At 39.8% G+C, this 15612-nt stretch overlaps 1 protein-coding gene across 1 annotated transcript in view; it reads right to left on the bottom strand.

The window, feature by feature from the left end:
* Positions 1 to 7720: 7720 nt before the first annotated feature.
* The window catches only part of GIPC2 (GIPC PDZ domain containing family member 2), a 55390-nt gene continuing 47498 nt past the window's right edge, over positions 7721 to 15612 (bottom strand). Inside the window, exon 6 of the mRNA XM_060232078.1 lies at positions 7721 to 9712. Coding sequence (XP_060088061.1) covers positions 9561 to 9712 — 152 coding nt within the window. The 3' untranslated portion in view covers positions 7721 to 9560. The remainder of the gene's footprint in view (positions 9713 to 15612) is intronic.

Below are 15612 nucleotides of genomic sequence, written 5' to 3'. Positions count from 1 at the left end.
ACCCAGGTACCATTTTGAAAGTGGCATTTGTTGCTTCCTGGTCTTTCTGGAAATTGCTCAAATATATATTAATGCTGCGGTGGAATAAACAGGAAGACTTAAATATCTGGTCATCCTTTGGCTAAGTTACACTAACATTTCTATACTAAATTTATTCTAAGGAAATTAGAGTTGCCTTGCTAGATCTGTAGAGGTCTATATCTTCTAATATTATCTTCAAAATGTATTCATTAATTACATCTTTATTCTATCATTTCTGCAGAGAGCTCAGAACATTTCTGCAAGGAGCCCTACAAGATTGGTCTATCTAGTCCAGCATCCTGTCTCCCATAGTGGCCAACCAGTTAGGTTGCATTCTACCAGCTGAAGAACAAGGCACTATATGATTCTTGCATCCCTTGCATCTCAGAGTGGTTTGCATGGTTCTTCCGTCTTCATTTTATGTTCATAACAACCTGGCAAGGTAGGTTAGGCTGAAAAAGAAAATCTAGCCCCAAAGTCATTCAATGGTGAGCTGCTATGGTGACCTTGGCATGTCAGTCTGCACCTCCCCAGTTCTGTTCCAACACCTGAAATCTCAAAGGTCATCAGTAGAAAGCTATCTGTTCTTAGTTGCCTCCATGTGAACCTTTTTTGATACTGTGGGTATAAGCTATCACAATAACCTGCAGAAATGAATTCTATATGTTGAACAAGATGCCTGAAGCCCTGGACAACCTTAAGTTTTAGTGCTTAAGGGAGAAAACATTTTATATTCACTCCTTTCTACTCAGTTCATTATTTTATAAATATTACATGTCTCCCTCATTTCCTTCATATTCATAATTCATATTCATTATAAATCCAAGAAAATAAATAAATAAATAACCCAGAAGACAGGAGAGCCCTCCAAGATTTGTGTGTCTCCCCCTTCCCCATTTCTTTAAAAGATGGCAACAGAACAAGTGCTTAACTAACTTTAACCCTTATAATTAGAATGAACTGAATCATTCTCACAAATTTTCAATTGTTGCTCTTTTCAGCCATTGCCCCAAGATTTTGGAGCTGTCCCCGCCACACCTCAAGACCACATTGCTTCCTCACTCCTTGCGCTTTCAGATCTTTAAGATGTTTTTGTTTCAGAAGACTTGGAAGTGAGTTGGATAATATATTCTTATACTGCCATTAGTAAATTGTGCTGATTTTATTGCTGTTATCATATGCATATTACAGTGTGGTGTTGATCTAAGCAGGCTCTAGTTCAGGGCTGTCAAACTAAATTGTTATGAGGGCCATATCTGACAATAAATGAGACTTTATTGGGTTGGATCATGTGTGTCATAAAATGAAATGCCAGGTAGCAGAGATACAAACTTTTTAAAGGGAACAGACAAACACAATTAAAGATTTTTTTAAAACTTAAAATAAAATATGCTTAAAAGATTAGCACTTTTGCAATATTTTGTTTATTTAACAGTCTCTGATAATTGACACCTCTTACTCTGAATTATTGCATAAAAATCTGGAGACAATGTCTGTGCTGTAGCAATCTTGAGTATGCTGTTCAGGTATCATTCTGGCGTGTGTCTGTAAGATGCAAACCTACTTTGATTTATTGACATTTATTACAGAAATCTCATGGTCAGTGCTTTGAATCTAAGCCTCAGGGGGAAATATGAAATGGCTGGGCATTGTGAGATTTTGTGCATAAGTTGCTTCATAAGTTTGTCAGCCAATGGAGAAAATAGAGGCTTTGCTCTGTAGCTCCTGTGTGGTTGAGCAAGCCTGGTAAAGCAAACTGTGATGCAGAAGGAAGCAAGAGAGAAGGAAGCAGATGACAGTAAGTTGCCCGCAGGCCTGATAGGAGCCCTCTGGGGACCTGATCTGGCCCTTGGGCTGCCTATTTGACATCCCTGCTCCAGTTCAAATGCCTTAGCCACAGCCATGCACTTCACTGAATTATTTCGGGCAGCCAGAACAACCTTTCTCAGAGTTGTTGGGAAAGGAAAAGATAACCTGATTCCTTGAAGCAATCTTGAACACCTTGGGGAAAGGATGACATTATTCTAATGAATGTATTGATGCTGCTTAATTGTTTTTATTTTATTATGCTAATGTTTTAGTATTAGGTGGTGGGAGGGGTTTTTGCATATTTCTAGCAACTTTGAATGTCATCTGACAGAATGGCCTGATACAAGTATTTTAAACTAACTTACAATCAGTAAGAGTAAATTCAAAATGCAGTTAAGGAGAGGCCCATTTTGATCTCACTAGAGATACTGTTACTGATCTGAAAATCATGGTTCTTAAAAAAAAACAACCCTAGAATAGAGAACCAAAGTGTTGAATTAAAATTCATCAAGAAATTATACACTTGCTATTATCCTGGCTTAAACACAGTCTTGAATTTTCTTACTCAGTACAATTTCCAGCAGCTCTACAGGATCCACTTTTTAGAAACTTTAAATGACTGTTCCTAACATCTGGTATTGATGTGTTAATTCACTCCACTTCACTCTGGTATTGATGTGTTAATTCACTCTACCCTTCCTTCAGTGACACTCTAATATTCTCTTGTACCAAGTATATGCCTGGGAGACTGGGGTGCAGGGAGATGAGCTGGTAGTGGGTGATTTGTTCATTAGGAATATAGAGAGTGGGGTTTTGACCACATGGTTACTTGCCTGCCTGGTGCAAAGATTGCAGACATCGCATGCTGTCTAGATAGGCTGATAGATAATGCTGGGGAGGAGTCAGTAGTCATGGTGCACATTGGGAAATGTAGTCATGTGGTTCTGGAGGAAAATTTTTGGTTACTAAACAGAACGTTAAAAGGCAGGACCTCAAAAGTTGTATTCTCAGAAGTGCTGCCTGTTTCATATGCATGGCCAGCTTGTCAGGCACAGATCAAGTATCTCAATGCATGGATTGAGGAAGTGGTGCTAAGAGGAAAGGTTTAGATTTGTTAAGCACTGGGGAACTGTCTGGTACAAGCCAAACCCATACAAAAGAGAACCAGGCTGCAGGCAATTAGTATCAAAATGGAGGCAGAGAGCCCTGACCTGGATAACCCAGGCAAGCCCAATCTCATCAGATCTCAAAAGCTAAGCAGGGCTGACCCTGGCACGTACTTGAATGGGATACCTCCAAGGAATACTAGGGCTGTGATGCAGAGGCAGGCAATAGAAAGCCACCTCCTTGAAAGTCCAGACTCCACTAGGAGTCACCAGAAATCAAAGTTGTCAAAGCAGATTTTAAACTAATCCTAGGGGAGAAACCAACAGGAGCTGGGGAGCCTCCAGTTCAGGACTGGTCAGTCCCAAGGGATTATGGTGTAAACACTCAGGGTAATATTGATAAGAATGTAATCAAACTTGGGAGTGAGGTCACAATGGTGACTGAGGACCACGTGTGGTGACCAAGGGAGGTGAGGGTTACTGGAGAGGGAAACACATAATGGATGTCTATATGCCAATGCGACAAATCTTTGAGCAAGTTTGGGGAAGCTGGGGTGCTTGATGTTCAATGTAAATTTAGATATAGTATCTCAGAAACATAATGGGAAAAATCTATGGGATACAGCCATTCCTAGGTATTGTGTTCTACATCAAAGAGAGCATGTAATCAAATAAGTCAGAAAATATCATGGGAATTAACTGCCCAACAGAAGCAATATTAGTGGAAATATTGTGCCCTAAGGGTTACTTAAAAGTGGGGGTGTACCATCACCCATCTGAGCAAATCCTTGAGGTTGATTTTGAGATGGAGAAGGAAGTAAGGGAGATGACTAAATCAGGTAATGTTATACTGGAAGACTTCAAGAATCCTCACATTGACTAGGTAAATATGTGCTTGAGTCATGCTATAGAAATGAGATTCCTAAACATCATAATTGAGTGTGCACTAGAACAGTTGGTCACAGAGCCAACCAGAGGGATAGTGATCTTGGACTTAGTGCTGAGCAGGTCTCAAGAGCTGGTGAGAGATGTAGAGGTTGTTACACCAATTGGGAACAGTGGGCAAAGTGCTAATAAGTTCAGCATTCAAATCAATTGTTACTGCTAAAGTCCAAAATGAAATAATTTGATTTCAAAAGAGAAAATGTTACAAAAATGAGGAGAATAGTAAAAAGGAAGCTGAAGGGGAAACAAAAGAGACTCAAATCTATAGAGGATACTTGGAAGCTATTTAAAACCACACTAATAGAAGACCAAGTGGAATGAATTCCACAAATTAGCAGAGGCAGTGACAAGTCTAAAAGAAGCCTGCATGTTTAACAACACAAGACAAGGAAGCTATAAGAAGAGGTTTCTTTTTAAAAGTGGAATGCCTGCCCCAATGAATTAAATAGGAAGGGCCTTTTTAATTCTGGCAAAATAAATGTAAGTCACAAATTAGGCATGTAAAAAGAGATTTTGAGGAGTGGGTTGCTAAAAGCAACAAGATAAACAATAAATATTTGTTTAAATATATCTGGGGCAGGAAATCAGTCTCAGAAGCAATGAGGCCTTTGGATGACAAAGGAATCAAAAGATTGCTAAAGGAGATGGGGAAATAGCAGAGAAACTTAATGACTTTTTTGCCTCTGTGTTCACTGTGAAAAGTATGGGGCACACCATGTACCAATACCACAGCCCCTATTTTTAGGAAGGGTGTCTGGAGAACTGAGCCAAGCTGGTGACCAGAGATGAACTTCTAGACCTACCGGGAAAATTAAAAATCAATAAGTCTTCAGGTCCTGATGGCATACACATGAGAGTTAAGGAACTCAGATGTGAAATAGCTGATCAACTAGCCTGTATATGTAACCTATAACTAAATTCAACCGCTAGTGTAGCGGTAAAGTGCACAAATTCTTATCTGGGAGAACTGAGTTTGATTCCCCACTCCCCCACATGCAGCTGCTGGAGTGACTTTGGGTCAGGCACAGTTATCATAAAGCTGTTCTCTCAAGAGCAGTTCTCTGAAAGCTGTCTCAGCCCCACCTACCTCACAGGATGTCTGCTGTGAAGATAGGAAGGGAAGGAGATTATAAGCTGCTCTGAGACTCTGAGTGAAGATGGGGTATAAATCCAATATCGTCTTCTCTTCCTCCTCCTTTTCCTCTACCAAAAGTCTAGAGAGTAGCAAATGCTACAGAAATTTTTAAAAAGAGATCCAGAAGGGGACCAGGAAATGATAGGCCAGTCAGCTTAACAGCTGTCCCAGGCCAATTAGTAGAAACTGTAATCAAAGATAGAATTGTTAACTACATAGAGGGACAAAGCCTGCTGAAGGGAAATGAGCATGGCTTCTGCAAAGGGAAGTCCTGCCTAACCAGTCTTTTGGAGTAGACAATAATGATCCGCTAGACATTATATACTTGAACTTTCAAAATGTTTTTGACAAGGTACCCCACCAAAGACTCCTGAGTAAACTTAGCAGTCATGGGATAAGAGGACAGGTCCCCTTACGGATTAAAAACTGGTTAAATGACAGAAACCAAAAAGTAGGAATCAATGGACAGTTCTCACAACGGAGGGAAATAAGCAGCGGGTCCCACAAGGATTGGTACTATTCATTCATAAATGATTTCAAACTTGGGCTGAGTAGCATAGTGGCTAAGTTTGCAGGGTAACTGTGAGACCTCCAAGAGGACTTCCGCAAACCGAGTGAGTGGGCAACAATGTGGCAAATGAATTTTGATGTTGGTAAATGTAAGGTGATGAATATTGGGGCAAAAAAATTCTCAGCTTTAAGTATAGGCTAATGATAGCCCACAGAGCGGGATGGGACTGCTGAAGATTATGAGAAGTCTACTGGCACTGGAATGACAGGTCACAGAGTGGAATGACAGCACTTGGGAGTAACAGAAGAGTTCTGGAGCTGGAATGACAACCTCCAGAATGGAATGACAGCCCCTAGGAGTAACAAAATTGTTCTGGAACTGGAATGACAGCACTGGAGTGAAATGACACCTATTGGGAGTAGCAGAACTATTTTGGGACAAGAATGACAGGTTGCAGAGAGGAATGACAGCCATTGGGAGTAGAAGTCTTCTGAGACAGGAATGACTGCCCCCAGACTGGAATGACAGCCCCTAGGAGGAGCAGAAGTGTTTTAGGACTGAAATGACAACCCCTGGGAGTAGCAGAAGTGTTCCACACACACACCGGGAACTATCATTCCACTCACAGAACACTTCTGCCACTCACAGGGGTTGTCATTCCATTGGGGGGGGGGCTGTCTTTCCAGTCCAAGAGCACTCATTCTATTTCTGGGTACTGTTGTTCCACTCTGGGGCCTGTTACTCCAGTCCCACAGCAGTTTATCTGGGACCAGAGTCACTAATTGAAAATCCACTCTGCATTTTCATTGTAAATATTTTGTGCTGTAATGTCTTTCAATAGAGCCCACGCAAATCAACTGGCATTCCTGGCTCTCATTATCTCTAACGAGTCTTCAAGCCTCTCCCTTTGTTTCTAGTGGGCAAACCTTTTATTCATTTTAGTACATTCCCCAGCAGAACCAGTGCAATGTACTAATGCCCAACAGAACTCAGAGCTATTGTATTAATGCCAGCTCAACAGGAGAGATGTGAACCATAAAATCACACTCCAAGCTGGGGGGAGTGCCATTGTGGCAATGCAAGAAAAAGTATCAATGTCAAACCAGAGAATCCCTGCAGTTACAATGAGCAGAATGCCCAGGAGAACCCAATGCCACTGGCACAGCAAGTTTAAAAGGACTACTCTCAAAGCACAGAGTCTCAACAAATCCAAGTCAGGGTGGGGGCGGGGATTCTCTATGCAAGAAAATGGAAAGAATACAAGAAGTTCGGCAAAGGGGGGAGGAAACCTCTTGAAATTGACATGACTAGTTTGAAACTGACCTGAATATTTCCAAAGCTGGAGAATTATACACACACACACAGCTTTGAAGTTTGGGAAACATTTTGAATGAGCAGAGACTGTCTGGAAATGTATCCATCCACAAACCTCTATGAACAACTTAAATTCATTGAACTTTCATGCTGGTTGACTTGCCATGAAATTCACTTTGTGAACCATGAACCAGAAAAAGTTAATCACAAATTTTCGATTGTGAACCAGTTTGTATTCATCCCTAGTGGTAGCTGCCATCAAAGGAATAGGTAGAGAACTCTAGACCCAAACACCTCCTACCTTCTGTTCTGTATTTCTGACATCTCAGGTGCTGTTTCAGCAGTACCTAGGGCCTACATTTTCTACTATGAACAGGACACAGACACACAGTGTATACTAATTTTCTAAGTTATGCATAATATAAAATATAAAGCACTGGGTGGGGAAAAGACAAGAAAGGGGAGAGTAGCAGCCAAATAAGATGGACTGGAACAAACCAGGGAAATTGTTTTGGTGGCTTTGGAAAGCCTGTGGTGCTCCTGCTAACATCATCACGGGTGTCATAAGCTTTTCAAGATAGTTTAGGCTTTAGACTCTGAAAAAATGAACAGTTTGTCAACTTTTAACAAAAAACTCATTTTTCTACAGTTAATTCCAAATTGATCTTAAGGGAGAGTGAACTCAAATGTTTTGCCAAGTGTGTTTTAATATGCAATCTGTGTTATATGCTGGGGTTTTTACCAGCTGCCTGATTCTGCTTGTCTGTGGTATCTAGTATGGTTACCCTGAAATTTGAATTCTGAGTGACGAAAAAGGAAATACCTTATTTTAAGGTGTTAGTTTCTAATATCTTTAAATCAGTTCAAGCAGCCAGTGGATTAATCACAAAATTTTATTTGAATATTCACCTCTGAAGTGGCTAAATTAGCCATACTAGTAGACACACTTTTTTTGTACACAGCTAAGATTTAGCAGTCTTTTCATTCTGTCTGATGAAGAGATGTGCATAGTTGAAAAGCTTGCATAGTCTCAAACAGAAGATGTTTCAGTGAAAGGCTATCTAACAGGGAATTATCCCGTTTAATCTGGTTTGTTTAATTATTGGCACATCAACAATTCCTCTGAATTACAAGATTTACAAAAACTGCATTTTTAAAAAATCAAATGCTAAAACTTAAATACATGTACATTGTCATTCTGACATCAACACATCAATAATTACTTAGAGCTTCTGCTTTTTAAAGACAGACTTAAATATTTCCATGCGAAATAAGGCTGTAAAAATCAAAATTGCATACTGGGAAATCCCACAGAATGTTTCCTGTACTTGCCTCAGCAAAATAACTTGGAGTAATACTAACAGATAAGCCGTTTCACATCTTCATTTCATTTCAGAAAGGTTTTCACAGGATCAGTTCATTCCATCCAAGGACTAGTTATCAATACTTGGTTTTTGTCTTTCCATTTTAGCCTTCAATGCATAGTTTTGAATACTGATGTACTCTACAAGGTTCCAAACCATAGATGAAGCATCAAAAAGTGCAAGTTTTTTTCATACCCATTTTACATTTTCAAGAATTTTTAGTAGTCAATATAAAGAAAATTTCAGGGACTTTGAACATAAAGTGTTTCCCAGGTTTTTTTTTTTTTAATTGCTTGCTTTAGCATTTAAGTTCCTCTTTCCCTGCGGTACCAAAGACATCTCAAATGACACTAATAATGCTCTTTAGTCTTGAATGTGACACTTTTGAATGGCATTCATGCAAAAGACACACCAGAATACAAATAAAAAGTTCTACTCAACTTGTATTTATGCTTTATAGATGTTGAGAAATGCAAAAAACTGATTCAACAACCAGGGTTCGGGGTCTATTATTCATAACACCACTATCAGAAACTGTTATCTGGCTGTCATGTAACAACATATTTAAAAAAAAAAAATCAGTTGCCTTATATTAAGCCAGATAAGCAGTTCATTTAATTCCATACTACCTACCCTCATTGGCAGTAGCTATTGTACATTCTCAGCCTTTTGCTCAAGATATGCCATTCATTGAACCAATTATGTGCAAGAATGTGCAAAGCATGTCCTCCTCCCCTGAACCTTGGCTGCCTTCTCTCCCTATTTGATCTGAAGCACACGTTTCCAATCCTTTGCACACTTACCTGGGAGTAAGCCCCACATAATCAACTGAGAATTACTTATTAGTAAACATTCATAGGACAGCAGAGCAAGGCACCGTTTTAAGGAAGAGTACTTAAAGGAATCGCCAGTCATTGTAGAAGAAAGAATAAAAGGCAGAGGTTGGTTAGCAATACATTTCATCAGTACAATTTTGCTTCAGTTCAGCTACTACTTGCAATAATATTTTCACTATAGGAATCAGAGTCTATTTTCTTTGTATTTTCAGCATGTCCTCTGCAATGTGCCCATGTTAAATTAAGAAAAGTAAACCTGCAAAATAAGTACCCAAAGAATACTGTTTTAAAAAAGATTTCCAGAGAGCGCATTTCAAATTAAGTGCCATATCAGCTTAAAAGCGTCTTATCAGTAAAGTCTTGAACACAAATTTATTTGAAAAGAAATCCCTATTAACTTCAAACAATGCATCAGATGCTTCTGTTTAGCTGTTTTATATCCAGTGCCAGGCATATAGCAGTATGCTTTATGTCTCCAGATCTGACATTGTGCCTAATCTTAAATGTGCCTAATTCTCATTAAAATCGTCCTTGCATTGCATCACCTATGGCTCCCCACACATCAAAAACAAATTCATCTGGAAATGCAAAATCTCCTAGAGCTTCATCGAGTGCAACTGCAAACTCATCTGGATTGTTCTTGCCTTTTCCAGCTTCTACCATTGTTGCCGCTGAAAACAAGAAGAGAGAACATAAGAAGAGCCATGCAGGTCCACCTAGTCCAGCACCCTGTTTCACACAGCAGACACCCAGATGTCCTGGGAAAGCCTGCAAGGAGGGCATATAGACCAAAGTCTTGCCTTGCTGTCAACTTCAGGCCTCTAGAATTCAAATAGGCAGTGTCCTAAATGTGGAAGTTCCAAACAAAGTTAAGTTTACCTACTGCATTTTCAGGCACCAGAATATGAAATTAAAATTAAGTGTCCATTAAAGACACTGGGGATCAATCCTAAGCAGGCCTACTCAGAAGCAAGTCCCCTGTTCTGCAATAGGTCATACTCCCAGAACAGTGTCTATAGGATTGCAGCCTAACTTCAGTGGATCTGTGCAAAACTTACATTCTGTGAATTGGCAAAATGCAAACATGAACAAATAGTACTGCCACCTCCCAGAAAATTCCCAGTGACTTTAAAGAGAAAGCCCACAGAACATCTCTGAAGTCAGAATTTCCCAAGGTGTGGTAGCTAACACTGTATATATACATCGGAGGGAAAGAGAGCCCTAAAATGGATTAAAGATTGAAAATGGCAGCTGCCAATAGGTGTTCATACAATCTTAAAAACTTGGCAGGAAGGATATAAGGATGAGAGTAAGCCTTGAAGTGGGTAAAAGGGCAAGAGTAAACTTTGCTTCCAGTACTGGCATAGTTCCATTGCCTGAGTTATGGGAATGCAGATAAATGTGCTAGAGTTGATAGAGTTTTCAGTCTGGTTTCTATTGTTCTTCTTCTTGTTAACTGCCCTGAGCCCTGCAAACTCAAGGAAGGGTGGTATATAAACTGAAATTATAAATAAATAGGTATAGAAGAGCCAGGTTGGCCTGAAACAGCTGTTGCAGCTTCCCAGTGTGACAAATAACACCCTACCTTCTTTCCCAATGGGGAGCTGAAGTAGCCTGTTCTCCTCTCCCCCAAATAAATACATGAATAAAATGAATGAAATATACAGTGAAAAGAGAAATAATGAAGTATTTAACTGGAGAAAAAAGTCTAATGTTCAGCTTTCACTTACACACTTATTAGATTCAAATGTGTTTCAGACTCAAGCATTTGGTTTGCCTGTCTGGAAAAAAACCTACAAAATTTGAGCAGCAGTTTTCCAAACAATAAAAACCTATTTCTAATAAAGTTATTTTTATAATAATCAGAGTTTTAGAATTCACTTTATTTTTCCTCTAGTAATTATATTTACTAAAACCCTTTTTGTAGTCAGATACACTGTGGTGCTCAGTATTTTAAAAACACCAAAAAGCTAATTTTAGTAATTTGTAGATATTCAGTGGTCAGATCCTGACCTCTAGTGATCATTGATTGAATTGCTTTAGCATGGTATACCTTTATGTAAATCTGTCTTTCCTCATACATATAAATAGTTGATTAGAATGCAATTCTGCATATAATCACAGAACTATAGGTACTGTCAGTGAGACTAAGAACTGGTTCATATGTTCCAATATGTGGAAAAGCCTGCTCGTACAAGTAGCCTACTTTTGTGAGCCACAAGACAATGGAGGTAGAACTTGCTGTCAGACTGGCCTTGTACAATAGATTGTTGATTTTCCATGATGGAGAAACTGCTCTTCTCTGTAAAACATTTCAATAAATGGTTTCAAAAACTACTTCCTCCACCCACCCTGCCAATGCCCCAAATTTCCAGTAGCAACTGCATGTCAGTACCATTTATGATTAACAGACATTGATACAATTACACATAGGTCTAGGGTTGCCAACTCCCACCTGGCAACTGGTGAAGGAGAGCAGGACTTAGCCCAGCTTTGCAGTGATGTCATTTCCAGTTATCACAATGTGGAATTTAGGGGGGGAAACTCTATAGTAGAAGTCATTTTTACCCAAATACCACAGCATCCCATGTCACTGGAAACACAATGACATCACTTCTGATCATTTTGGATGTGGTATCACTGTGTTGCTGGTGACATCACCGCCATGTGTGATGGACTGCAAGGCTTTTAGCTAAGCAGCAAGGAATCAAGAGAGCTGATAAGTCACATAACTAAGAGCTGTGATGTCAGACCGCTTAGAATTCTGAGGAACTGAAAACAAAAAGAAGCAGTGAGATAGTTAATTGAGAGGGACAGTCAGAGCATTCCGACCTAGAGAATAGATCTGTGAAGAAGAAGCCAGTTTGAGGGGAAACTGTTGCTAGAGACTGAATTCTGCTTATTACTTCTAAAGAGAGAGGGTAGTTGAATAAAAGGAGCCTGAAACAGGAAAGCTCCTTGGTGCTAAAAGAGTCACACACGATTGAGAAAAGACTAGGAGGCATGGTGGCTCAGTGGTAGAGCATCTGCTTGGGAAGGTTCAATCCCCAGCATCTCCAACTAAAAAAGGGTCCAGGCAAGTAGGTGTGAAAAACCTCAGCTTGAGACCCTGGAGAGCCGCTGCCAGTCTGAGTAAACAATACTGACTTTGATGGACCAAGAGTCTGATTCAGTATAAGGCAGCTTCATATGTTCATAGGAGTCTAGAAATGCTTGCCAAAGGGCCTGGGTAGAAACAAAGACAGTCTCATAGGTCAGGTGAAATTAAAGTAATTCTCATGGTGTATAGAGATTATCTGGAAGTCCACATTAAGAGAGTCTTAAGAACAACAGGAGATATTAGCAGAAGTGTGTGTTCTCAGAGCCTTGTGTGTTCTCAGAACTTTGTGTGTTCTCAGAGCCACCAACAGAGCGTAAGCTATACCAGTATAACATCAGCCTAGAGTAAATTAAAGTGAAGCATCTTGAACGAAAACAAAAGACTGTCCTGTATAAATATCCCAACTCCACCTGTGTTTGTGTGAATAAAGATCTATTCTGTTTGCTGTTCAAAAGCCTTGGTGTCTGAATTTCTGAGGAGAATTTATGAACTAAAAGCATCAACCCCCCTGAAGCAGTGTCAGTGAACCAAAAACGGTATAAGCCAGCCTGAAGGAGTGTACATTACCAACACATTTTAAAATAAAGTTTTGTTTTAATTTTGGCAGTGAGCTACCACAAAGATAATTAGTTTCATTTATTACAACAGCAGTACAGCTGAAGGAAAGAGGGGGAAGAAAGTGGATGTCACTGAAAAAGGTAGTCAGTCAGAAAATCAGACAGATTGACCAAGTCTAACCAGGAAATGGCCAATGTCATACCATGCCAGTCTAGGTCTCACCCCACATCCAGTAAGTCCCCCTGCCAGCCAGCTGATCAGTGGAGGAAGGGGCAACTGGAGGCAGGGGATCCTCTACCTCTTGAGGGGGCGTGGCAGCTCTAAATGGGTCTAATACTTTTGATGGCTCCCAAGTAGGGTTGTATCACTTAAACCGGCTCTCATTTATACAATAATGTTAAATACATGATGTTGGATTCAAAAGACGATCTTTTGCAGGTAGAAGGCAGTTCCACCAGTAGAAAGAAAAAAATGTATTTTTGCCTATTCCCTCATCCCATTATAGATCCCCACTTTATACCCCATACTGTTTGTGAGGGTCCCATGTCCCAACGTGATCAGTAATTTCCAAAAGCTTGGTTGGCTGTGATGGGAAGCAAAAAACTGGAAAATTCTGCTCTGTTGACAAAGCTCTGTAGACAGTCCTCTGGATCCAGCACTTTAAATGTAAGTTCTATTGGTCATACTGGGTCTAACCTCCAAGAGAAATGTGCTTAGAATACAGATTTAGGGGAGGAAAAAAAATCGATCAAACACTTAACCTGTTGTAAACTTTGAGAAGAAAGTTGGATGTGTTGCTCCATCAGGAGCAACACATCCAAACCTGTTTTATATCCCCCATCATAGAAGCATTGTACTTAATCTGTGGGAATTTGTTGCTTGAATATCTTGTGCATTCAGAACATCATTTCCTTTGAGCAAACTGGTCCATAATGCAAATGGAAGATGCTACTACCAATGTCAAACTTCTACAGGCACTTAAAGTGCTAGTCCTAGACAGACTTATACCATTCTTTGTTTAGCATTGCTGTATTAGAATTTCATTTAATGTACATGTTTAAGCTCTTTAATCATGCATCTGTTGAATACATGAGACACATGGTATTTAGGCTTATCTACAGGGAGTAATAACAATAAAATTTCTAGCTGAACAGTACTTGGCATTATAAGAATGAATGTACTTTTCACATTTCATTCCCATGGGTGATTGACTGTATCTGCAATCTCTGTGTGAATTAACTGACATTTCCAGTGAGAGATTTGTGGCAAACAATTATTGTTCTTTCTTTTTTTGAACAAACAGATTTGTAGCTTTTAAATACAGTCAAAATTTGCTTGTTTTGCTGTCTTGCTTAATATTCCTAGTTATGTAAAGTTGGTTCCACATGCTGTAAACCAGAGATGTCAAACTCATTTGTTATGAGGGCCGGATCTAGCATAAATGTCACTTTGTTGGGCCAGGAGATATAACCTTTATAAAGGTGGTTTCAGATGCTGAATGGCAATAGCAGATAAATGACAATAGCAGGCTTCACTGGATTAGGTGTGACAGCAGAGGGATATTAGTGGAGCTACCAAGTGTTGGTAATGAGACAGAAAAGCTGGTCTCAATTCCATCCAGAAAGATTCAGTCCAGGATGATGCAAAGAATAAATGGACATAAGTCTGACATTAGAACCACAACATTTAGTTGCTGACCTAAGAGTAGCAGTGCTCTTACAAAGGAATTTCAAAGGGATATTAGAAAGAGAGACTGCTGAATTGTAGTTGATAATCAAGGTCAAGACAATACATCCTCCAAGACTGAACTGAGACCTAGTTTTCCTATCTCGTTACAAGTGTGTGCTATTATCATTTGGCATCTGAAATCACCCTCCAAAACCAATCCAAGTGTTATAATTTTTAATCTGAGTCTTTCTGGAAGAAATTAAAATTCCAATAGTAACAGAGAAATCCATTTTTAAAAAAAAACTTTTCAGATTAAGCCAAAATAATTTCCTCAATGTAAACTGTGCTTGTCAGAAGCCAGCCAGCCAGCCTCCCTCTCTCCCTCTGAAGAAGTGTGCTTACACACAAAAGCTTATACCTGCAGTAAAATGTTGTTGGTCTCAACTGCCATGGGACTCCAACTTTATTTCTGCTCTTTCCTCCCCCTCCCTACCTTCCCAAAAAAGGAGGAGCAACCCCTATGAATGAAGCAGAAGCACTGTGTCTGTGTACATGCATTTGTAGTGCATGCATGTGAGAGGGAGAGACTTGTCTTTGTATATCACCTGCACAATGCAGGAAGCAGCTGCGGAGCTGTGGGAGGGGGAGGGAGGCAAGAGGAAAGAAGTAAAGAAACACTGGGGGAGCTGGAGGAAAACCAAGCTATGCTGGGGCTGTGGCAGCAGCCCTGGAAAAGGAGGAGAAGGAAGTTGCTTGAGAGCTGGATCTGAGCCCTGAGGCTGGATCTGGACTGGGGGCCAAATGCTTGACACCCCTGCTGTAAACAGTGGCATTTGGCAGTGATGATATTCTATCTGGGGCCTTGGCTCTTATACTGACTAAGGATTGGTGAGTGTATGACCCCCCAAATGAGCCTGCTGAAACACCACTCTCTGGGGGAGTGGAACAAGCCAACATCTCCTTCATACTGGCTCTTAAACCCCCTTTGGCTTCTGAAATCAAACAGATTTTTAAGTTTTCACATATTTTAAGGATAAAATGCTATCCTCCCAAAGTTAATGAAGTTTTAATCTGGGTTTTCCAAAACATGCTTTGCTTTGAGTAATTAAATAAATTTCTAGTCTAATATATTTTTTAAAATTCATAAAAACACACATAACATCAGCAAAAATAAGTAAAATATGGTGTATACTAGAACCTCACTGTGTCTTCACCAGAGTCACATGTCATGTGTTGCTGTCATGT

This window comes from Heteronotia binoei, chromosome 2 (genome assembly GCF_032191835.1).
Source record: "Heteronotia binoei isolate CCM8104 ecotype False Entrance Well chromosome 2, APGP_CSIRO_Hbin_v1, whole genome shotgun sequence".
Lineage (NCBI taxonomy): Eukaryota > Metazoa > Chordata > Lepidosauria > Squamata > Gekkonidae > Heteronotia > Heteronotia binoei.
This window is presented reverse-complemented; position numbering and strand designations above follow the sequence as displayed.